Source organism: Diadema setosum, chromosome 3 (genome assembly GCF_964275005.1).
Source record: "Diadema setosum chromosome 3, eeDiaSeto1, whole genome shotgun sequence".
Taxonomy (NCBI): domain Eukaryota; kingdom Metazoa; phylum Echinodermata; class Echinoidea; order Diadematoida; family Diadematidae; genus Diadema; species Diadema setosum.
Genome location: NC_092687.1, coordinates 23,697,464 through 23,720,684, shown reverse-complemented (window position 1 = coordinate 23,720,684; position 23,221 = coordinate 23,697,464). Strand labels below are relative to the sequence as shown.

The window sequence follows — 23,221 nt, the reverse complement described above, 5'->3', positions numbered from 1 at the left end:
CAACGCAAATGCTTTCCATTTTGACGTCACATTTTGTACCGGTCATCTTGTGAACACGACTGTACAAAATGTCATCCATGGTGGATTGTGTATGGACAGGCTATGTTCCCAATAAGATGGTGTGAATGTCCTAATCAATAAACGCGTTACTTTTATAAGACCCTCCTCCTTGCCTACCATACAGTACGCAGGATTTAACTAAGGATACCCTTAATGTTAACGAACCATTACAAAATCTCGGTTCATCTACAAGCAAACCCACAAACAAAAGTACATACCACTGATCATGCATAATTGGGAATGGAGCTTTGTCATTATGGGCTCAAAAGTTTGGAATTACCTTTATTTAACTTTGTTCTCGTGTCTTGTTACACTCTATAGACACGTATTATATTTTTTTAATTTTCTGTTTTCTACATCGCTACGAGAGCATTTCTAAGTAAAATGAGGGCTTTAAGAGTTCTCTATACATTAATCCTCATTATCGATCAGAAGTAAACTCTCTACCTTTGATTCCAACAGAACTAAGCAAATACCAGGTTTGTTCTCTCAATATGAAAGTCTGGTTACAGTTCACAGAACTACTTGCGTTACAGTATTGTGTATAATTATATTTGGCATCTTGCAACATTCACGCTGACAGTGCAGATAATTTAATCGGCATATGCTCACTTATTTTAAAATCCCTTCACTCCCCTTCTCCACAAATCCAGAGGCACTTGGCCAGTTTCAGAGTAAGAAATAATAGGCTTTTGTACAGAAGGAGCTAACAAAATATGCAAAATAAGAGTGGTTGAAGTTCGAGGATTGTTCCTACACTGCTTGGGAGAAAAGAATACGTGTTTGCTTAGAATCAACTCATTCAAAAGGACCTCTCACCCGTATACTGAATACAGTTTTGAACTTTGAAAAAAGTATAACAAGGAAATGTTGGCTATCGTAACGTGTGAAGAGAGATGCAAATATACTGTATGTCATGTGTGGTTGTGTACACTACCTTCGCCCTTCTTTAAGTAGTTTTCCCACACGGAAGAGCACGCATCGCTGCGTAGTATTAAAATCGGCGTCAATCTCACAGCGGTGTCACCATTCGTGCTGGGATGTGAGGGGCGTGACTCTCCCCTGAGTTTTCTGCCAAGTTTTCTGTTTTGCGTGATACCCGCTACATCTTGACTCCTCCGTGATCGTCATGGCTCTCCTCGACGCCTTCAATGTGGCCATGTCCACGACTACGGTCTATCTCTTCGTCACGGCCCTTCTGCTACTTTTCGCGTGAGTTCTTGCAATTTCTTTAGGTTACCGAAATTTGTCAGTTCATACGTACTTTCTTTTATATACAGGTGGTGCAATGCTATCACATAATGCTGAAATGTTATAAACTACACGCATTATACATGTCATTGGTTTACAAGACGGTCGAGCCATGACCGTATTGGTTGTTTTGTTATGTTTTCGACCCACCGTAATACATCGGGTACTTTCTTTGCAAAAAAGTAATTGTAACAAAAGAGTCCCATACTAAACCCATTCATAGGCGCAAGAGGCAAAAACGCAAAAAACACGGTGATGTTTAAGCAGTAGGAAATGGCTGAGAAAGTGTTTGGATAATTATACCAGGAGATCGACTATGAAACGAGATGTATTTCACCGTTCGCTATGAAACAGCGGGGCTCGTGGCGATCAAAAAAGGTTTATCCCACTGCATCAGACATTATAGTTATATGTAAATAGAGATTTTACGTTTTAGGGTTTGGTTCAGAGGTTCATTTGTGCATTCTGAAGCAATCTCGGTGATGTATTCGGAACTTGAATTTAGCTGCTTAAAGTTCAATCCGAATTAAATTTTCGTGTGTACATCTAAATTTTCTTCCTATATCTTTTAAATCCTGTTGTTGTATGAGAGACGCGCACGAAACACATACACATAGTATTCCCGTTGTTGTTTTATAATTATCTTCATCTGAGAGCTCCTCTGATATCCAAGTATATCTGACTTACCATTATTTTGAAATTATTCAGTAAGAACTAATATTATGGGTTTTTTCCAATTCCATAGCTGGATAGGAAATTAATTATCGTCATTTTCTTTCAACACTAGCAGTAGAGGTGAGAGGTATTTGTCAACTGACTTGTTTGCATATTCATATCGACTATTCGACATCTGTTTGGCCAGAATAACAAAAGTTGGCAATTTAAAAAGTTATTATCTACTTTTTTTTTCTGGTTCGGATTTGCTTTCAAAATTTTAGATATGTAAAATAATATGTCACCAACGCTTATGCAAAATAGATACGGCAATGGGATTATCGCCTCAAACTTATCCTACACTTGAACATATATCTAGCTTTCAGTAATAAACCGCCACTATTCCTCTAATTTAACCAAGTCATCACTCATAAACAATTTCAACACCTAAAGAGTTTGATATGATTGTTTTCTTTTTCCTTTAATGCACATCAACAATAGCAATAGAGATATATTTTTGCAAGAGAAGAGAAATTATTACTTAGCACCAGAGCCTGTGACCTTTTGTAATTAATAGGTAACTATAACAGATAAGACTTTTTTTCACTTCCCTCCGTATATTAACGAAATTTGTAGGATCGTAACTGCTGATCAACATTGATTTTCCCCTTCATCCGATATGTTTGTAAGGAATATAGATCAGCGGTTGCGATCTTACAAATTTGATTTTTACAAAGGGAGACAAAATAAACAAAACTACTTTCTCGAGGTTGCTTTAGTATAAAAGCTTAAAATTGTTAATGGTCCATAGCTTTCAGATGATCTATTAACATGTTTTTCATACCCTTTTGAAACTATTATAAATGTTTCTTTGATGTACAATTTCGGCTGAGCTTCAGGTTTCCAACGTTTTTCGATGATTAATATTTTTACATTACTAAGAACATCCCATGAAATATGAAAGAGCATACAGTTTATTCTTTAGAAGAAGAATTCAAAGTTTATTTGCATGTTTCTGTGATATTAATGTGACTAACAAAAGATATGGCGAGGGAACATGCAAGTTATGCTGAGTCGAGGGGAAGGTGCATTCCAATGTCTTTTGTTAAACATTTCAGTACTCTAGCAATGATTGACAGATGAGGTCACAAATGGAATATTGGTTTGGAAGGATTTTTGTGGGCGTTCCCAAGTAATCTGAAGAAAAGAAGTAGACAAAATCGTTAAAAATATATGGAATGTTTCAAGATATTCGTTTCACTGCAAAAGTGATGTTGAGGGTATCATAAATCAACACAAATCAACATGCATTTGGATTTCAGGGGCCCTTTAAATTTGATACCAATGTCATGTGCATACACAGCTTGTCAAACGTACTGATTTAATTAGCGCTCCTATTGTGAATCACACTATGGTCTCAAGTATGGCTTGAGCAGCAGATTCCCAATAACAGGACACTCACTATGCAACGCATGGTTGCTGTTTCTACAAGCGGGTGACAGAAAAAGCCTAGATCAAAATGTAACCCCACAACAACAACATCAACAACAACAAAAACAACAAGAGAAGTCCACTGTTGTTTTAAGGCAAGAGCAATACGTTTCCTGATGAAATAATTTGACAAGTAGTATCCTGTTGTTTATAATTATTTTTAATTTTTTGATCTAAACAGCCATTCTGAGTTCAGGTTTCGCGACATTGAATAAGGTAATGAGTCTTGTACAAGTTTAGAAATCTTTCGTTGGTTCTAAAATAGATTTGTAACTATGTTTCATCATCATACGTACCTCAGGGCACATATTGCCTGTTTGTTTGCACAATAAGTGGAAGGAATCCATGTATATCAAAGTTGCGTGCTTCAAATGTTTGCAGATATAATGGGCCTCTCATCTTAAAATGTTTGCTGTGATTAGTAGTAATTACCTTTAAAAAAAGGTAGGACTAAGGGTTAATAACCTACATTTGTCACTCTTTTGAGGCTGTCATGTAGATTATAGGATTTACTCCCTTTTTACCGATCATTTCTTTGTCTATTTTCCATAACAGTTATATTGAAACCAATACATGGGCCACAAATTGTTGTTGTTGTTTTTTTTTATGCTGAACAAATAAATTCAAATTCAAATTCATTTTCATATTCAAATAACAGTCATGCAACGAGCATGATTGTTGTTGTTGTTTTTTTTTTGTTTGAAAAGGTTTATTTTCTGCATTTCATATTTTCTTTCAGAATAACAAGAATAACAAAGGCAGGTTCAATTACACAAATACAATTCTGAAAATTATTGACATATTACATAGTAAGTCATATTTTGTATGTAAAGACAAATGAAACGTTAAATAACATACAAAATGTTTATATGGCCAATAATGACTTAATTCACAGTACAATATATGATATATACATATGATGCAGAGGGCCGCCGTTATAAGCCGTGCTTGAACAGACGGACAGCCAGAGTTAAATTACCATTTTTTATTGTAGTACTTGAACACTAATACAGATGGGCCCTGTTAAAGTGCGTGTAAATCCAGTTTTATACAATTACTTGGTAAACAGGAGTGGTGCCTGTGAGTGCGTGTGCAGGTGATGAAGCGCGAAAGTGTTGATGGTCAGCACTTCTAAGAAAATGATTGGATATGTTATAATATGGGCGAAGGGTCAAGCAGCAAAGTAAAAGAAAAGGAAAAAGGGGGTGGACCAAATATTGCCTTGTTGTTGAGTATAAGAGGTACATGTTTGTGACGTGCCAGGCTGGGCCAATTCCTAATCCCTCCCCTAACTACACCCCACCCCTCCCCCAGTGCTCCGCCCATCCACTCTCACGTCTAGAAAGAGTCTAGGTGCAATATGGTGTCTGATATGATCACCTGACGAGCAGTTTGTACCAAGCGACCTTTCCAGATAAGCTATACACACACAAAGGTGACGAGACCTTTTGTAATCTTTTATGTCTTCATGATATCATTGTATGATATAGATTAGGGAGGTAAACATTGATGACGAATCAATTTTAATGAACCATAATGTTAGGGAAAACTTCGTACTATTTTGTATAACTCCATAACTCTGTTGAAAAAAAAAATGAAAATAAAGTTTGAATTAAATTGAATTGAATTGATTAACAAATTACAATGAACAAAGATGACGAAATAGCAGTTTCACATAAGAATGCAGGTTTAGATGCTTCAGGAAGCAGAACAAAGAATAAATCATGCATCAATTCTGCACAGGTAAGCTTGTTGAGCAGCAAGTGTTATTGTACTGCTACATTATCAAAATAATATGCGAGCCTCCTATGACATCATCCTTTTTAAGTGTTTATATTATGAGCTGGCAACATAATGACACACAATGAATCCCTCAAATCTATGGATGACACCATCGATCTATGCAGTATATTGGTGTGAGTTTATACAGATCGTCTGATGGAATATCTCTTTAATATAGTTTGCATTACATAGATGGAACGATGATCTATCAAAGATAAACATGCTTGCTGATTCCAGAATCGTGTGACGTGTGTATTGAGATAAAAAAGGCGCTGTCTTAAAAGAAAACTCCACGCTGTTTTGGCTAAACTCAACACTAAGGAGAATAAATGCTGAAATTGATTTTGTCTCAATGATCCTAATTTGAACAGGGGTAATAGGCCTAGTAGTGGTAAACTTACTTACAAATCAAACGAGGAGATAATAATTATCTAAATATCATGGTAATTTCCAATTCGCTAGGAAACAGTCTTTACACTCACTCTCTCTCACACACACACACACACACACACACTATAATTTGTGTCAGTTTCACTTTCAATGTATTTATTACTTCTCATATAATGTTACTGCAAGAATGATATCACAAATTCTGTACCTTGTCCATGATAAACAAACCAAAAATATAGATGCATAGTTTTCACAGTAATAATAATGATTGGTCGCAATCGAATCGGGTTGTACAAAGAAAGTTCGACGGTCGCTACATAAAAGCAAGATTGTTTGTTTGTAGCCTGTAAGCCCTGAGTTATCAGTGTTTGTGAATGAGAAACGATTTTATGTGCAAACCAAGGGAGAGTTGTTGTTATGCCAATTTCTCGTTCGAACAACTTTAATGGTTGACTTTAAAAGATATCATTGTTTCGCGTTAGCCCGTTCTGAGACCTGAAAATTGCATTCCTTTTATTAAAACGTTCACCTTTCTCGTTTCTTTACATTAAAGTAAAAACAGTAATGTGATTGCCTCCCTTTAAGTGATACGAACATCACGTGTGATTGTTTCCCTTTACATTGGTACGAGGATCACGTGGTTCATATTTGAACCTTGAAGCCGTACAGCAAACATAACCCTCTCATGATCCACATTATCATAACGCACGATATTACTTTCAAATAAGAGACCAGCTCAGGCATGTCAGATCTCGGAGTTTTCATGCCCTTACCACCACCACCAACCCCCCCCCCCCCCTCCTCGTTCCGTCCCGGTTTGATCGAGTATGCACCTTCTTCCTTTAACGTTAAATCTTTATTTGATGTGAGTTGTTTCGAGTGCTGTAAGATGAGATCTTAAAAATCAAAAACAAAACGATGTTTGGGGCATTATGCTCTTTAAAGAAAGGCGGATCGTGGTAACAATGAGTTTAAAGGTCCAGTTTACCTTTGGGAACAGTGATTTAAACATTTTTCAAGATAGGACATTTAATGCATATGTGTAGGTTTCTTGTACCACAAAACACCCCATCATATAGAATTTTTGCGATAAAGCCTAAAATAAAAGGAGATATCTGTATTTTCTCAATAAACTGTAGACGGTTTAGTCTGGAAAAAAATTATTATAACTATTGTTCACATTTTGTATATTTAACAATACTGAACATCGAATTTACTAATTCAGATTTTGACAGTGGTTGTTTTTCTATTCCTAACTCACATTTTAGAACTTTTTTAATACTGGGTTTTTGTTTCATCTACAAATGGTAAATTATACCTTTAAAAATCAAGATAAGAAGACTTTGTGCACGATGTACCCTGGAAATCCTCAGCACTGAACAATCACCTGACTGAATGACGTGACGCATATTTATTATGGCATGACAAGTAAAGGGTTCACCAAGGCGAACATTAGAAAATATTAACCTGTCAGCTAAAAAGATCCAACAAAATAACTAATACACCAATAGAGCAGATTTTTCGAATTATTTAGTGTCTTTAATGATTATATCATGTATATTTTGTTTGTCAGCCTCGACGAAATGGGCTTACTGATTATCATGCTTTGCATATGTTTTCTGCCGTGTAGGTACGATTTTTGGTGCCACACCTACTTTTGGCGAAAGGGAATTCCTGGTCCCACCCCTCTCCCGATCTTCGGCAACATCCTCGCTATTGGACGCGTAAGTACACATAGACCTCATAGATACGTACGTGGACACACTTACACACGTTGACATGGTAACATTGTTCATAGCATGAATTATTGAAGTTCAGAAGAAGAAGCGTTGTAATGAGTTGTACATTGTTCAGGAACTTGACATGAATTGAATTTTATTGCTTTCATTAAATATGCCTATCTCGATAAGTTGCGATCTTTTTAACTTAATTTTTACAGGGAGACAAACTGAAGAAAACCCACACCTCAACCTTCACCCCTCTGCATAAAAATCTCTTGCTTTCATTTACATAGATATTCAATTCAGTTCAGTTCAATTCAGTTCAATTCAAATGAGATTTTACGTAATGAAATAGTTGGTAATGTTGTTGTGACGGTTATGTGCTTGCAGTATACTGTAGTTCTATTAGAATGGTTGCTGTTCGTTATTCCGAAGGTTCGTTAATCCGAAACACACAAATTCCCTATACCTATAGGTTCGTAAATCCGAAAATGAAAAAGGGTTCGTTAATCCGAACATTTGTGGCGTTATTCCGAAGGTTCGTTATTCCTAAGGTTCGTTGATCCGAAATGAAATAGGGTCCGTAACGAACCTTCGGAATAACGAGTTATGTTTCATTTTCGGATTAACGAACCTTCGGAATTACGACCCTTATACTATTTTCGGATTAATGAACCTTCGGAATTACGAACCTTTTGTTCATTTTCGGATTAACAATCCTTCGGAATAACGAATCATCGGAATAACGAACCTTCGGAATAAAGAACCTTCGGACTGAAGAACCTTCGGAATAACGAACCTTCGGAATAACGAACTGTAACCATTTGAATAATGTAACAAATAAAGACAGAATAAACTGACCAGAAAGAATATAAATTATTAGTGGAAAAGTGAGCAAAGAAAATGGGATTCCATCGGGATTCGAACCCGAGACCTCCGGATTGCTAGACCGGTGCTCTACCGACTGAGCTATAGAAAGCCCTAGTGCAGTGTTCGTCCCAGAAACCCTTAATTCTCAATGCTCGGGTGGTCAGAAGCTATAGCAGTGTGTTTGTGTGTAACACACACGCACACACTTGAACCTGGCATAAACCCGAAGGATAATTCAACTTGGGGATAAATGCGAGGGATCACCGAAGTGATGCAGCTTTTTGAGATTGTAACAAATAAAGACAGAATAAACTGACCAGAAAGAATATAAATTATTAGTGGAAAAGTGAGCAAAGAAAATGGGATTCCATCGGGATTCGAACCCGAGACCTCCGGATTGCTAGACCGGTGCTCTACCGACTGAGCTATAGAAAGCCCTAGTGCAGTGTTCGTCCCAGAAACCCTTAATTCTCAATGCTCGGGTGGTCAGAAGCTATAGCAGTGTGTTTGTGTGTAACACACACGCACACACTTGAACCTGGCATAAACCCGAAGGATAATTCAACTTGGGGATAAATGCGAGGGATCACCGAAGTGATGCAGCTTTTTGAGTTTGTAACAAATAAAGACAGAATAAACTGACCAGAAAGAATATAAATTATTAGTGGAAAAGTGAGCAAAGAAAATGGGATTCCATCGGGATTCGAACCCGAGACCTCCGGATTGCTAGACCGGTGCTCTACCGACTGAGCTATAGAAAGCCCTAGTGCAGTGTTCGTCCCAGAAACCCTTAATTCTCAATGCTCGGGTGGTCAGAAGCTATAGCAGTGTGTTTGTGTGTAACACACACGCACACACTTGAACCTGGCATAAACCCGAAGGATAATTCAACTTGGGGATAAATGCGAGGGATCACCGAAGTGATGCAGCTTTTTGAGTTTGTAACAAATAAAGACAGAATAAATACTAATATTTTATACTAATAATTTATATTCTTTCTGGTCAGTTTATTCTGTCTTTATTTGTTACAAACTCAAAAAGCTGCATCACTTCGGTGATCCCTCGCATTTATCCCCAAGTTGAATTATCCTTCGGGTTTATGCCAGGTTCAAGTGTGTGCGTGTGTGTTACACACAAACACACTGCTATAGCTTCTGACCACCCGAGCATTGAGAATTAAGGGTTTCTGGGACGAACACTGCACTAGGGCTTTCTATAGCTCAGTCGGTAGAGCACCGGTCTAGCAATCCGGAGGTCTCGGGTTCGAATCCCGATGGAATCCCATTTTCTTTGCTCACTTTTCCACATTTGAATAATGTACAGTTTTATACCTACATGCACATCACTTGTTCCTTTCACATTTGAAGAATTTTCACGAGACGATAAAAAGCATGTCGGAGAAGTATGGCCCAGTGATGGGGCTTTACCTATGGCGAGAACCCGTCATCATGGTCACTGATGTCGAACTCCTCAGGAAAATACTCATCAAGGACTTCGGCAAGTTCTATAACAGGAGGGTGAGTCGTGGCCATGTGTAGATAAACTTGGAGTGGAAGTGGGGGATGTGCTTTTGAGAGTAGTAGTATACTAAGTAAGCAGTAGTCGTAGAAGTAGGAGGAGTATAAAGGGGTATAAGACAGTTACCCCCTGGACAATTACCCCGGACCCTTCCCCTGGCTCTAATCCTAATCCTAATCCTGAACCTAATCCTAACCCTAACCCAAACTCCTAACCCTTAACCTAACCCTAAACCTAATCTTTACTCTAACCTTACCACTAACCAGTATTTAGCCGTGAGTAATTGCCCTCTGGGGTAACTGCCCGGATACGGCATAAAGTCGTAGTATATAGATCAGTTAAACCAGAAAACATACCTACAGTGTCGGTAGCGGTGTTTGGTGTAAGTAGTTGCAGTGCACACCAGTAGTTGTTGTAATAACAAAGTAGAAGTAGCTATTTAAAAAAAAAAAAAGTGGTTACATGGATCCTAATCAAGAAGCATGACTGCGTGCAAATCATTTACGCATTTATGCATTTATGCAGCTACCACAGTGACATAACAGTAATTTTTTGTATCTCTGTTGATAACTTACCTGTATCTTTTTTACGATGTTATATCTGTTCATCGCATTGTGGTACTGATTTTCTGACATCTGTGTATACCAATGTTTCATTGTACTTCCAATTATTTTGTTTGTTGGAAATGAAATAAATCAACTTGAACTTGAACTTGAACTTGATATCGCGACAGGTACTAACGACCGCTCACCCAAGGTTAAGGTGTGATTTCATGGAGCACGCGAACGATTTGCGAAGGACACGAATGGCAAAATCCAGCATTCGTATTTTACTCTGCAAAAGATCGCCAAACTAACGTGAGGGTTCTGAAGCGTCGTCAATTGTTCGCGAATGTCGTTTTTTGCTTCGGCGAGAATTTCAACAAAAAAAAAAATGAAATTTTTTCGAACCATTTCCGCACACTTGGTCGTGATTTGCTCGTGATTTGTTCTCGAAAGTGCCTTTAAAGCCTCGTCACATGCGCAAGACCTTCGCAAGACACGCGCGATGTTCGCAAAATGTTCGTGAAACCCCAAACAGATCCCGAAACTTTGGAGAATGTCTCGCGTATGTTTCGCGAAATTTGCGAAGTTTTTCCGATCATTTTCCGACGTAACCGCAAACTGTTCGAGTGCCTTTGAGACATTCCTACGAACATTTAGCGTAAGTTTGAGGGATGTTTGACCTACGTTTTTTACAAATCAAAATCGTAGCATACATCTAAACATCAAACAATTATTAACAACTACATTTGTATATAGTAAAAAGAAATTAAAGACGAGCAAAGAGAAAGAAATGTTTGATTTACAAAAAAATCGCAGAATACACTTAGAATGAATCTAAAATATCCCCAAATTGCATTTGAAACTAGAGATCATGTGTAAGAGAAATTGCATTAAAAAAAAAGAAATCAAATGTTTTACTAGTGGAGATGGGTCCTAAAAGAGAAATGAAAGAAAAAGAAAGGAGAAATACAGGAAAGAAAAAAAAACTTCAACTCAAGACAGCTCTCACATCTCCTTGGGTACATTTTCTCCCATGATTATTGAAAAATTTGCGTTGTGCACATTTCCGTCGCGCGTACATGCTGTACTTAAGAAATGATACACACGACATTCGCACATACGTCGTGAGAACGTCGCACAAATTGCGCAAGAATGATTTTCAGCTTCATTGTCGGAACACATTCGGAGAAAAACTTTTTCGAATATTGGATTTTTCCATTCGCGTCCTTCGCAAATCGTTCGCGTCCTCCGTGACATCACACCCTTACGCGCATCACTGTGCTATTACCGTTATCAATAACATTAGAATTGCATAATTTTTAATAGCAATGCACACTCAGTCAATTACATGCGCGCACTCAATCAATTATTTACCTTCAACAAATTCACGTTCGAGTGTCTGGACATTTCTTCAGACATTTTGTAAGTTCTTCATGTACAGCTTACTTGTATTTATCCAGTGGCACATTAGCTCCTGTGGCATTTACTCCGGTCTTAATTTTCTCCTAAGACTTACGGTTAGAGTTAGGGTTGTGATAGGGCTTTAGGTTTAGCTTAGGATTATGGTTATAGGGTTGTTTGGCTAAAGATTGAACTATATCATGGTTTCAGTAGTTTGAATGGCATATTTTGTTTGATGATGGTAAGGCTTTGAAGAATTGACGCATGTATCTATCTGTCTCATGTGTGGGGGCGCTGTGGCATAGTGAAAACGACTCCCGACTTCCAATCGGAGGACCCGAGTTCGATTCCCGTCCGGTGCCTAGGTCCTTGGACAAGATGTTTTTATCGACCATGTCCCTCTCGACCCAGGGGTATTGATGGGAACCTGGTAACGCTGGACTGTAAAATAATGGCAGGGCCCATTAGTAGAGTAATGGCAACACTGAAGAAGCTATCCAGGATAATTAAGACCTTATTATCATTATTATGATAATGACAATAATAATAATGATAATGATAATAATGATAATAATAATGATGATGATAATGATAATAATAATTATTATTATCATGATCATTATAACAATAATCATTATTCCCATCACCGTCATTGTTATTTTCATCATCTGTCAATCAATTCATCGCCCATTTATCTATAGCTCAGATTAAGTGAATACCATGTATTTCAATGCGGACTTTCCACTTCTTTTGTATTATTGTGCTATAGGAGTTACCAGTGTCATCCGGGGACTTTGACAGCGCCGTGTTCAGCCTCCGAGACGCTCAGTGGAAGAGAGTGCGTGACATCCTTACCCCGACCTTCACTGGCAGGAAGATGAAGATGGTAAGTACAGAAGTGTTCGGGTGTTTTTCTTTTGATAATTTCAAGTGTTGGTTCTTATATCAACTTATTCTCCTGTTTGCTAGTGTTACGCACACACCTGCACAAGCAATACATCTTCAAACACATTCAAAACACACTAGAGCGTTCCTTTTTTTTTCATAATGCCATTCGTGCATATTTTATCTTATGTTGTGTTCAATGAATTGTTCTCTCCAGTTGGATGAAAGTCAAATTTGTATGTGTTTTAACGGAATATATGTCATATAAATTACATCATTGTCTTGGCCACATTCATTTTATAATACTTATTTTATAAGGGTGTTTTAAATTAATTCAAAGTAACACGCTTTTTATTCGAAAAGTTCCTTTATTAGTTTTTGCCCTGAAATTTTCCAGTTTAAGCTGAACTTTTTTTCTCATTATATCAATTTTCAACTCATGATCATCAAATGCCTCCATTGTTGCCTCCTTGAATTGATACGAACAAGTACATAAACAAACAAACAAAAACTGTGACATTCAAGAATTATTCCAGACTTTTTATTGATCTAAGGAGGGCGGTATATAGAAATGTCCGGATAATACAAATTTACCCCCCCCCCCCGGCAAAAAAAAAAGAATAAATAAATAAATAAAATAAAATAAAATAAAATATAAAAAAATAATGATAATTTTTACTTTTGAACGAATCATCCTGCTTTCCTAACACTTCCAATTATGTATAGTCACCAATTTTTCTGCGCATGTTTAACCCTAAAAAGACTGGGCTATTTTGGTAGCTCGAAAGACTGGGGGGGGGGGCCTAAAGGGCGCACCCCCCCCCCCCCCCCTTAAGATCTCGGCCGTGGATCGTGCGATCGCCGCGGAAATTTGCACAATGGTAGTGTGCGATGTAATCTACAAGATCGTATATTTAAATTTTACAAAATAGTCTTCTTTTATTTTATTTTGATTAATTATGCTAATTTATGCGAGAAATCAGACTCTTTGATCTAAATCAGTAAATAAAGCTCCAAAAGTGCTCATTTTTGGTCTAATTATTCTTTGTGGCATTCTTAGCAAATATACTTGAAAAAAAAATCGGTATCAAAATTAATTTCTTATTTATTTTATTGTTTATGAATTTCTTATGTATTTCTTTGTTTTTTTCGACCTTTTGTTTTTGTTGTTTTTTCTTAAACAAAATTTGTGGCAGACACTTTTTGAAGCATAATACTCCTAAAACAAATTAATTTTAGCCACTGAGAGTAAAAATAAGCATATTGATATGAACCATGTGAAAAAACTCAATTTGCATTGAGTTTGTACACAAAATCACATTTTTGAGCCATTTTCGGCCTCACGTGCATGTACAAAAAGTTATGTAACTTCAGAACCGTACCCCCGGGCATCACAAATTTGGTGTCAAAATATGCGGGAAACTCGAAAGAAAAAAGTCATAGAGCATCGCGGCGAGAGCATTGCGTGTTGCAGAGTAATCGTGCGAAATGTCTTTTTAGGGTTAAGGAAAGTTTCTTTTTTTTTCCGTCCGTTTCATCTCGCATGTGATCCTTTCGAAGAGTTTCAACGAATCCATGCTGCAGCTTGTTCTAATCATGTACAATATAATTTCTTTTCTCCCAGATGTCAGGTATCGTGAATTCTTGCGCAGATACCATGATGGATAACGTGCAAAAGGCGTGTGCTAAGGATGGCACAGTGCAGTGTAGAGAGTAAGATTAATAATTTATTATTATTCTCTTATTATTCTCTATTATTCTCCAGACGCTTTCTCTGTAGCATCACTGTAGCTTTCAACACATATCCTATTTCTTCAGACTACCTCCCACCCATGAAACACATTACTAAATAGTTTAGATAAAGCTCGTCTGATTCATTTCATATTTTAACTCAGTTGCAAATTTACAAACACTCTCAAGTGAAAAAAAAAAAAAATCACATTCGTAAAGTGGCGTGTCACTATCGAGACACTTCAAAATAGCCCTAGATTGGGCTGTAGAGGGCGCTCCTCACAGCTCTCAACAAATAAGATATTCAGTACAGGTCGGCATGGTTACGGATAATTTCGACACAGGCCACCACTGCAGTGTTCTCCCCTCGAGTGTTCGTCGATTTCAAACCTGTAAATAATTTTCCATATTATTCATATTGTTTATAGAAATAAAGAGATTGCAGCATATTATGTAAATGGTAGCAATAGATTCAGCGTCTTTGTTGTTGTTGTTGTTGTTGTATGTCTATTAGTAGATAAACTTCTTACTTCACGCCAGTCGAGGAACGGGGAGGGGTTGTCTCCACTCAGAAGTCTCTATAAAAATCATATTCAGTGCTCTTATTAAACGTGCTTTTTCAGTCTTGGCCAAAACAAATTAATAGAGTATTTTCCCTTAACTAATTCCAGCCTCCAAATGACATGTGTTTTCTACCAGAATTCCCACTCATAAGCTCTATCTAATTAGTTTGGAATTGGGTGCTCAAGTTTATTAAAAAATGCAATAGTAATAACAAATCCGCATTTGATTTAATATTTTTGCTATGAGGAAATGATGGGCTTGGGTTATTTAACCTTATTTACGGACGTGAGACCTGTACGTGCATACAATGATTAATGTGTCCACCAGTGAGTTGATATTACAGCTAAAATCTCTCATTGTGTACATCGTTGTCGGAAATGTGGAATAATCTTTTGCAGTCAACAAGGTGATTGGGCATGTAATGGAAAATAACGAAAGTGAATCGAGCTTTGATATTTCGTTTTCAGACATGCTAGGTTGTCGGCACAAGAATGCGAGATGTGTGACGTGTTTTGTGCTGCGACTATTAAATTAGTCCTAGGATGAGGAATTTGACGAAATAAGACTCTTACCAAGAAATACTGCGCGTTTACTCATTAGTATCGGAACACTTATTATTGTCATTATTTATTCGGCTTTTAGTCACAAATATCAATATTACATTTTTTTTTTTTTTTAATCAGAACATATACTGGATAGGTGATGGTGCACCAAGTTGGTTAGCCCGGGGTTTGAAAGAGCCAACTAAATGACTTGGGCCATTAGGCCATCCTCCTCAACCCACCTGGTATATTTTTTGATGTTGTTTTTGCTGAGGCTGCTGTTGCTGGTGTCGTTTTGTTGTTGCTGCTGCTGTAGTTGCTGCAGTTGTGGTTGTCGTTGTTTCTGTTGTTCTAATTTTGATGTCTTCTTGATTACCCGGTGCAGTTTGTTCGGTGGTTTCGTGATGGACACTGTGGCGAGTTGTGCCTTCGGTCTGCAGGTGAAGTCACAGACTCAGCCAGACGAACCTTTTGTCAATCACGCCAAGAAATTCTTCCAGATTTCTCTCACCACGCCCGTGTTCGCCCTTGTCTGTAAGTAACCGAGGAGTTATTGAAAGGATTATGTACACGAAAGTCGCGGTCACACCGGCAAAACATCGCGAAGTCCAAGTTCGCAAAGTTTAAGTTCTCGATGTATTGCCAGTCTGACCACGACGTGGTACAGTCTGGACGCACGCAACTAAAACTTTCTAAAGTATGTCACGTGACCATTGATGCACGTGTGAGCATTGTTACGTCACAGTCATTCAGACGACTCAAGCATTCTCATTTGTTGCGCATGCGCGCCAATGACATTACCAGTTTTGAGAAAACTAAAACATAATAATGATGATAATGATAATTATAGTGGCTATAATTGTATAGCGCACAGATCAACTTTCGAGTGCTCATGCGCTTCAAAAATGAAAGCATAAATATATATACATGTATAATTGTTACGGTCATGTTCGAACATGTCAACAAAGAAGAAAACGGCAAACAAAAAACAAACATATACCAAATAAAAAATACAATGTTGTTCCAAACACTAATGACGGCAATAATATTACAGTTCTCAGTGTGAGAGGAAGAGAAAAGTTTTAAGTTTGGATTTGAATATCTCTGTAGATGAAAGTATAGGTAACTGATTCCACAATTTTGGTCCCATAAAAGAGAAAGCACGATCACCCCATGCATGTTTTACTCTGGGTGTTTGGAGTAACAATGCATCTGATGATGAATATAAACTTCGTGTCATATTGTATTTTTGAACAGACTTACTTAGGTATACGGAGAAAAAATGAATATAATGATGTATTAATAACAGAATCTTGAAAATAATCACTTCTTCTACAGGTAACCAATGTAAGGAGTAGTAGTAGTAATAATAATAATAATATAGTAGTAGTAGTAGTAGTAGTAGTAGTAGTAGTAGTAGTAGTAGTAGCAGTAGTAGCAGTAGTAGTAGTAGTAGTAGTGCCTAGTAGTATGTTTAGTGTGCCTCCACTGACTGCCTCTTCCCCACTGTTTTATGTCTTTCACGATGCTTTTCTTCGGGTTCAGCTTTGCTGCCATTCATGGCGCCTGTTGTCAAATTTCTTGGATTCACCCTCTTCCCGAAGGAAACGATCAAGTTCTTCACTGAAGTCATTGACAAAACCATAGCTCTGAGGAAGAGCGGACACGGCACGCACGTAGGTTTGATACGGTTTAGCTGCTGCCCTTTTCGTCGCTGTGTGGTCTTTTTTTTTTCATCTGGGTTTAGTCGTTTCTTGTTGTTGTCTATCACTCACGTAACCCATCGACTTACGCGGGAAATTATCAGATTTTACTAATAACATAGGTTTGCCTGCATTTCACTGTGCATGTAGCGTTTTAAAAAAAAATTGATGGAAATAATTTAATTAAATGCATCTACATGTATACCTAAAAAACAGGCCAAATTGAGGCAGAAACATTTTTATTGTTCTAAAATGTTGCAGCGATGGCAACTCTTGATAATTTTGCAGACGAAATAAATAGTTATATAAAGCCCAAAGTATCTGAAATGAAAGAGCTTTTGTTTTTATTCGATCTTTTGAAATAGATGCGACGAATGATAACAATGTAGTTAAGATAAGAAACAGAGATATCAGACCTTAGAATGGCCGTTTCCATGACTTCATGGCTTACTGCACGCATGTCTCTTTCTTTTCTTTACATTTTTCTTCTCCTTTTCTTTTTTGCTTTATTTTTTTTCTGAGTAAACACAATTTATGGTTTAACAATATCTTTAAGACTCTTTCGTAAGAACTACCTTCTCTGCAGCAGTTGAAATGTGCTCCAAAGAATATATTTATCATACCCATTGCCCCCTTATGGTAAAATAGAACCACAAATACACAAAAAAATAAACAATGACGCAAACCTTTGGTTTGTATTAGCCTGGACTTGTGTAGACCATGACATCTCAATTCCTAATAAACATGTGGAAACCTTGAATGGAAGGATAGTTATAACAAGAAAATTTATGGTTACAATGATAAGATGATCGATTTTTCTGATGACATAACAGAATGTGGACTTCCTCCAACTCCTGATCGATGCCCAGGATGGCAAAAACATACACGCCATCGAAAACGACGAAGACGACCAGCATAACCAACTCTTCGTCGGATCCGACGAAGGCAAGAATTCCATCACGCCGGCCACTAGAGGGCGACTTACTCGAAGTGAAGTTATTGGACAGGTAGGCTCAAGTCTGAATTTTGATCATGCTCTTGTAAAGTGAATAAAAAAAGACAAAAATACATGAACATGATTAAAATACAATGTATCTCATATTTCATTGCCCAATACACCAATAATCATGCTTCACTTCAGACCTGTGATTCCCAAGATTTTTTTTTTTTTATAATTTTGATTGCGTTTTTTACTCAACCACTGATTTGACTCCTTTTCGAGGTAAACTATTATTGAACCAACCTACACGAGGAAATACTTTCATGAACGAAATCAGTAAAATTGTAGCATGTAATGTAAGTTATGTCCGCCTCATGATAAAGTTACAACATCTGGACTAATGGAGATTTATAATCATAACTACTGTAATGTAATAATTATTCCCCTTATCACAGGTGTAAATACCGCCCTTTGTGTGGCCCAGCCGTGGTACATGGCATGAAGAGCCTAAGCTACTGGAAAATTTAGTATTAATCATCATCATAACGCAATAATGCCTGTCGTTGCAATGCTTGGCGCATATGTCACTGGGAATGCAGCAGCAGTGTTTTTCTCTTTTTCTTTCAGGCGTCGAAACACCTACGACTGCTTTCATCATTTCTAAGCAAACAGACGTTTTTTGTCAATAGGGAGTCACCTTTATTTCAAAACATTTGGAGACGCACTTCTTTAAAGCGCGCATTACTACCAATAATCCATGCCCCATTAGAAATACTTTTCCTTTCTATATAGGCGGTGACTTTCCTTTCGGCCGGCTATGAGACGACTACTACGGCTCTCACGCTGGGATCGTACCTCCTCGCCCGAAATCCTCAAGCCCAGGACAAACTCATCGCCGAGATCGACAAGCTCGCTCCCAAACGCGACGATGTCGACTACACGAAGGTCTCAACGATGCCGTACCTCGATCAGGTCATGTGTGAGATTCTCCGCTACTACCCACCCGCTACCTCGTAATGATTCTCTTCTATGTTTGATTATTTTTATAAGTTATATATATTTTTTCTTTGTATAATTCTTATAATAAAGTGCCCATCTTACTGTACTTTCGCGACAGTTGAGAGTCTTTAGAGCCCCCCCCCCCCCCAAAAAAAAAAAAGAATTGCTCACAAAATAAGACTCTAGAGCAACACACGAGAAGTCTCTCAACAAGGTTACAATGTATTCATGACGTCTATAAAACTTCTGCTAAGTCGCTGAGACGTCTCAACGAAGTCTCCCGTAGACCGCCACTAGGTCCCCTCAATGTAGCCGAGACATCACAGGGACCTCGTGGATAAAGCATAGTCCCTGCGACTTGGCCTTGTCTTAAGAGACGTCGTTGAGACGTCATAAAGACGCTTCCGAGACCAGCTGGAGACAGGTGAATGTCTCAACAACAACAAAAAATCGAACATGTTCAATTCTTTCGTGACACACTAGATACTAGGCTAGCCTGCAGGAGACGTCGCCGAGACATCGTGGAGACATCAAGAATAAAGAGCCTACGATTGTTTATTTCTTACGGAAAATACGAAACTTTATGACTTCGTTACATTAACACCTTCGATAAGGGATATGACAAGCTTCATGTGCACTGTCATTTCTGATTTTTGGTTTGTTTTGTTTAGGGATGTGTGTGTCTGTGTGTGTGTGTGTGTGTGTGTGTGTGTGTGTGAAAGCTCTCGATTTGCAATTCTCGGCAGATGACAAGTAAACAAAACTTGCCGTGATAATTTCGTCATATTCTATTTTTCATTGATGATCTATCTATCAATTACAAAGTAGCAGTGATTATGATTATGGTGTTGAATGACAAGTTGTTTTAACATTTGATTAAACATGCATTTTTGCATGACAATAACCGATAACGATAATCGCACATGTTATAGTTGTGTGATACAGATTCCAAAATTGCTTACTATCATATACAAAGCCACGCCCCTCCTCAATCCTTCCCCAGTGTGTCAGCATTGAGTATAGACTACATGAATGGCGTCCAGGCAAATATCAAATGATTATTATTTTATGGACAACGGTAGGCTGGATCGCATGTGTGGCGAAACTGTGACGTACAAGGGAGTCACCATCGAGCGGGGCGTAGGAGTTTTCGTCAGCCCGTACGTCATGCACCACTCATCGGACTACTGGCCCGAACCGAGCAAGTTTGATCCTGATAGGTAAGATATATTTTTCCTCAACTTGATTAGCCGCCATGAAATCACGCATCGCCTAAATCAGGGGCTACTCATCACCAGTCAGACGGAACTAGAGGATACCATAATCTATTTGACCCAGTTTTAAGAGGTAATTAGGCCTACATCATGTCATATTCATCAGCGGTACTCATACATGCATGATCAACCATCAGGCGAAAAAAAAAAACAAAAACATTAACTTGACAGCTACAGATAAAGTATTAATTTCTAGATCGTTTCTGTGCAAAGTTTAGATACCTGAATTAGATACCGAACATTGATTATACTGGTTCCAATTTTTTTACATTGGTTGTTTCTATCCTATTTTGAAGCACTAATGCTGGGTTTTTGTTCCATCTCGAAATTTTAAATCATGCCTTGAAGACATGAGTTTTGATTGGATAAATTGAAACCACGTGACGTGATTGGGCCGAACATTTCAATGGATATTCGAGATAATTTTCTTTTTTTTTTTCTTTCTGTTTAAACAGCAGCTTCATGAAGTCTGTCTCTCGCCTCATAGATTGTGCACAGTCAATAAATATCTGAGCCAGAAAGGCAATGGCTTTTGTCGTGTAACGAAACGTATTCCATGGTGATATGGGGGAGGGGGATTTGGCGTGTAACGTAAAAGCCTGCTACACCAACTCTGCATAAAGTCATTGAACTGTCACACTTGTTTTCTCGAAATCATGTTTCTTTTCATTTTCTTCTCCTTTTTTTTTTTTTTTTTTTTTTTTGATCGGGTACAACCCTTTCCAACAGAGCATTGTAATGATATTGTACTGATAGACAGGAGACAATAAAAGGATGTAAAATACACACACTATTAGCACAATAATTAATTTATCAAGCAACATCAACACCAGCCTATTCTCAAGCACAGATTAGATTCCTATATCTGTTAATGATTTATTTTGTTATTATTTTTATTGATCTATTACGTTACAATGTGTGTATTATGTATTTTGGAGTGTGTTTCATCTTACTATCTACTTCATGACTGAATTTCTCCTTTCTAATTTTTCTTCATTACGAGAAACTTAGGGCTTAGCAACGTGATAAGCGCTTTATAAATGATATCTATTATTATTATTAGAATATATTATTATTATTATTATTATTATCATTATTATTATTATTATTATCATCATCATTATTATTAATGTTGCTGTTGATTCTGTTCTTCTTCCTCCTCTTCTGATTATTCTTCATCCCTTTCCTTGCGCGTTTTATTCTTCTTTCCTTGTCTTGTTTATTTTCTCTTTCTTACACTATATTCTTATTTTTGATTTTTATGCCTTCTCTTTCTTTCCCTATTTGTCTTCTTGTCCTCATTGTCTTCATGTGTCGCTGAAGTAGGCCTACTTTTGCTTCTGATTTTTTTTTCCTTTGCCTTTTTCGATGTCTCTTTTTTTTTGTTCCCCTCTTTCCTTCAATTTAATATTATATTCTTCTTCTATGCCTCTTTATTCCATCGTCTCCAGGTTCTCCAAGGAGAATCGCGAGAAGCGAGACCCTTTCACCTGGATGCCTTTCGGCGCTGGACCGCGAATCTGTGTTGGAATGAGGTTCGCCCTGATGGAAGCTAAGATGGCGCTTGTTCGCGTCCTGCAGAAAGCTCGTTTCGAGACGAGCCCGCTGACTGAGGTACGGTCCCGCTGCCTGTTGTTGAAACCCTACCCCCATTCTGAAAACTCGAGTTTTATCATATCATCAGATTCCGTTATTAAAGGGTTAGAGTAAAATAAACGTACACGTTCAAGCACATCTGCAAAATCAAAAAAAAAAAAGAAAAAAAAAAAAGGTTGCACGAGACTGCAGATTTGAGGTTGGTTTTTTTTTTTTTTTTTTTTGTCTTTATCAATTCTGAAAATGGCTGTTTTAAAGGCCGGGCAAAGCTCCTCAAAACCAAATTGATTAGTTTCATCAATAGTTTCTTGATTTGAGCTTTTATTATCCTTTAAGATTTACTAAAAAAACATATCCTTATAAACAACACATTAAATATCCACTTTTTTTTTCTTTCTGGCATTATCCATGTATACTAGTATTGAATCCTCGTAAGGGTGTGTTTGTCTCTTTAACTGGTGTGCCTATTAGTAATGATCTCGAAAGAACTATCGTTTATAGACTTATCCCACTTACATTAGCGCCTGACCTAAATTTCGGCAGCTTTTGGATATTAACAAAGTGATTCCATCCAACCGTAAAACGAAATCAGGTCATAAACGTAAATTTGTGATGTGTTCACTAGGAGTAAGCGCCTTACCCACTTCATTTCCCCCAAAAGCTGTTTGAGATGTTGACCGAATCCCACAATAAATGGTTGTTCTGTTTGCATTAGAATGTGTCCTTTACTTTTAAACATTAATATCTTCTATATTTTTCATATCTCTCATTCGAGGCAGTTATGGTAATACTTCCCACTGCAAATCTAGAATATCATCTTTAAACATTACCAGTAGCGTATAGGGAGAGCTTTTGCCCAGTGGTGACATGCATACACTCTGACACGCATGTCAAACAACACAAAATATTTTATTTTTACTGAAGTTCATGCACGACATAAATTTCCCCCGCTTCTCCACTGAATTGAAGGTGGCCAGATTCGTCTTGGCGTTCGCCAATTTGAACTCGTTCTAACAGAATGTCACTGTCTGTTCCTTTATTTTGTTTGTTTACTTTCTGCAGATTCCTCCAAAGCTGGGTACCAGTGGTCTTCTTTCTCCTCCCAATGGAATAACCCTGAAACTGGTCGCTCGCTGAGAATGATTCTACTCGCTATTATAGGTCTTCGTGTTAACCGACCCCTGCGAGATTCTTAACTTCCTGTAGACTTTAGGTGGAACTGGCCATTTTTCTACCGCCTTATAGGTTTTATATCTGTTTGCGTGATAATTTGCTGCTGAAATTATGTCTATTCAAAAGTCGAT

The 23,221-nt window shown here is 37.7% G+C and overlaps 1 protein-coding gene across 1 annotated transcript; it reads left to right on the top strand.

The window, feature by feature from the left end:
• The first annotated feature begins 1,189 nt into the window (after positions 1 to 1,189).
• Positions 1,190 to 23,054, top strand: LOC140226296 (cytochrome P450 3A29-like). The gene is made up of 12 exons (XM_072306794.1): positions 1,190 to 1,272; positions 7,259 to 7,352; positions 9,587 to 9,736; positions 12,453 to 12,569; positions 14,193 to 14,281; positions 15,791 to 15,939; positions 16,951 to 17,081; positions 17,942 to 18,115; positions 18,841 to 19,061; positions 20,130 to 20,267; positions 21,773 to 21,935; positions 22,980 to 23,054. The coding sequence occupies exons 1-12, from the start codon at positions 1,190 to 1,192 to the stop codon at positions 23,052 to 23,054; spliced, it is 1,584 nt and encodes a 527-aa protein (XP_072162895.1).
• The last annotated feature ends 167 nt before the right edge of the window (positions 23,055 to 23,221 follow it).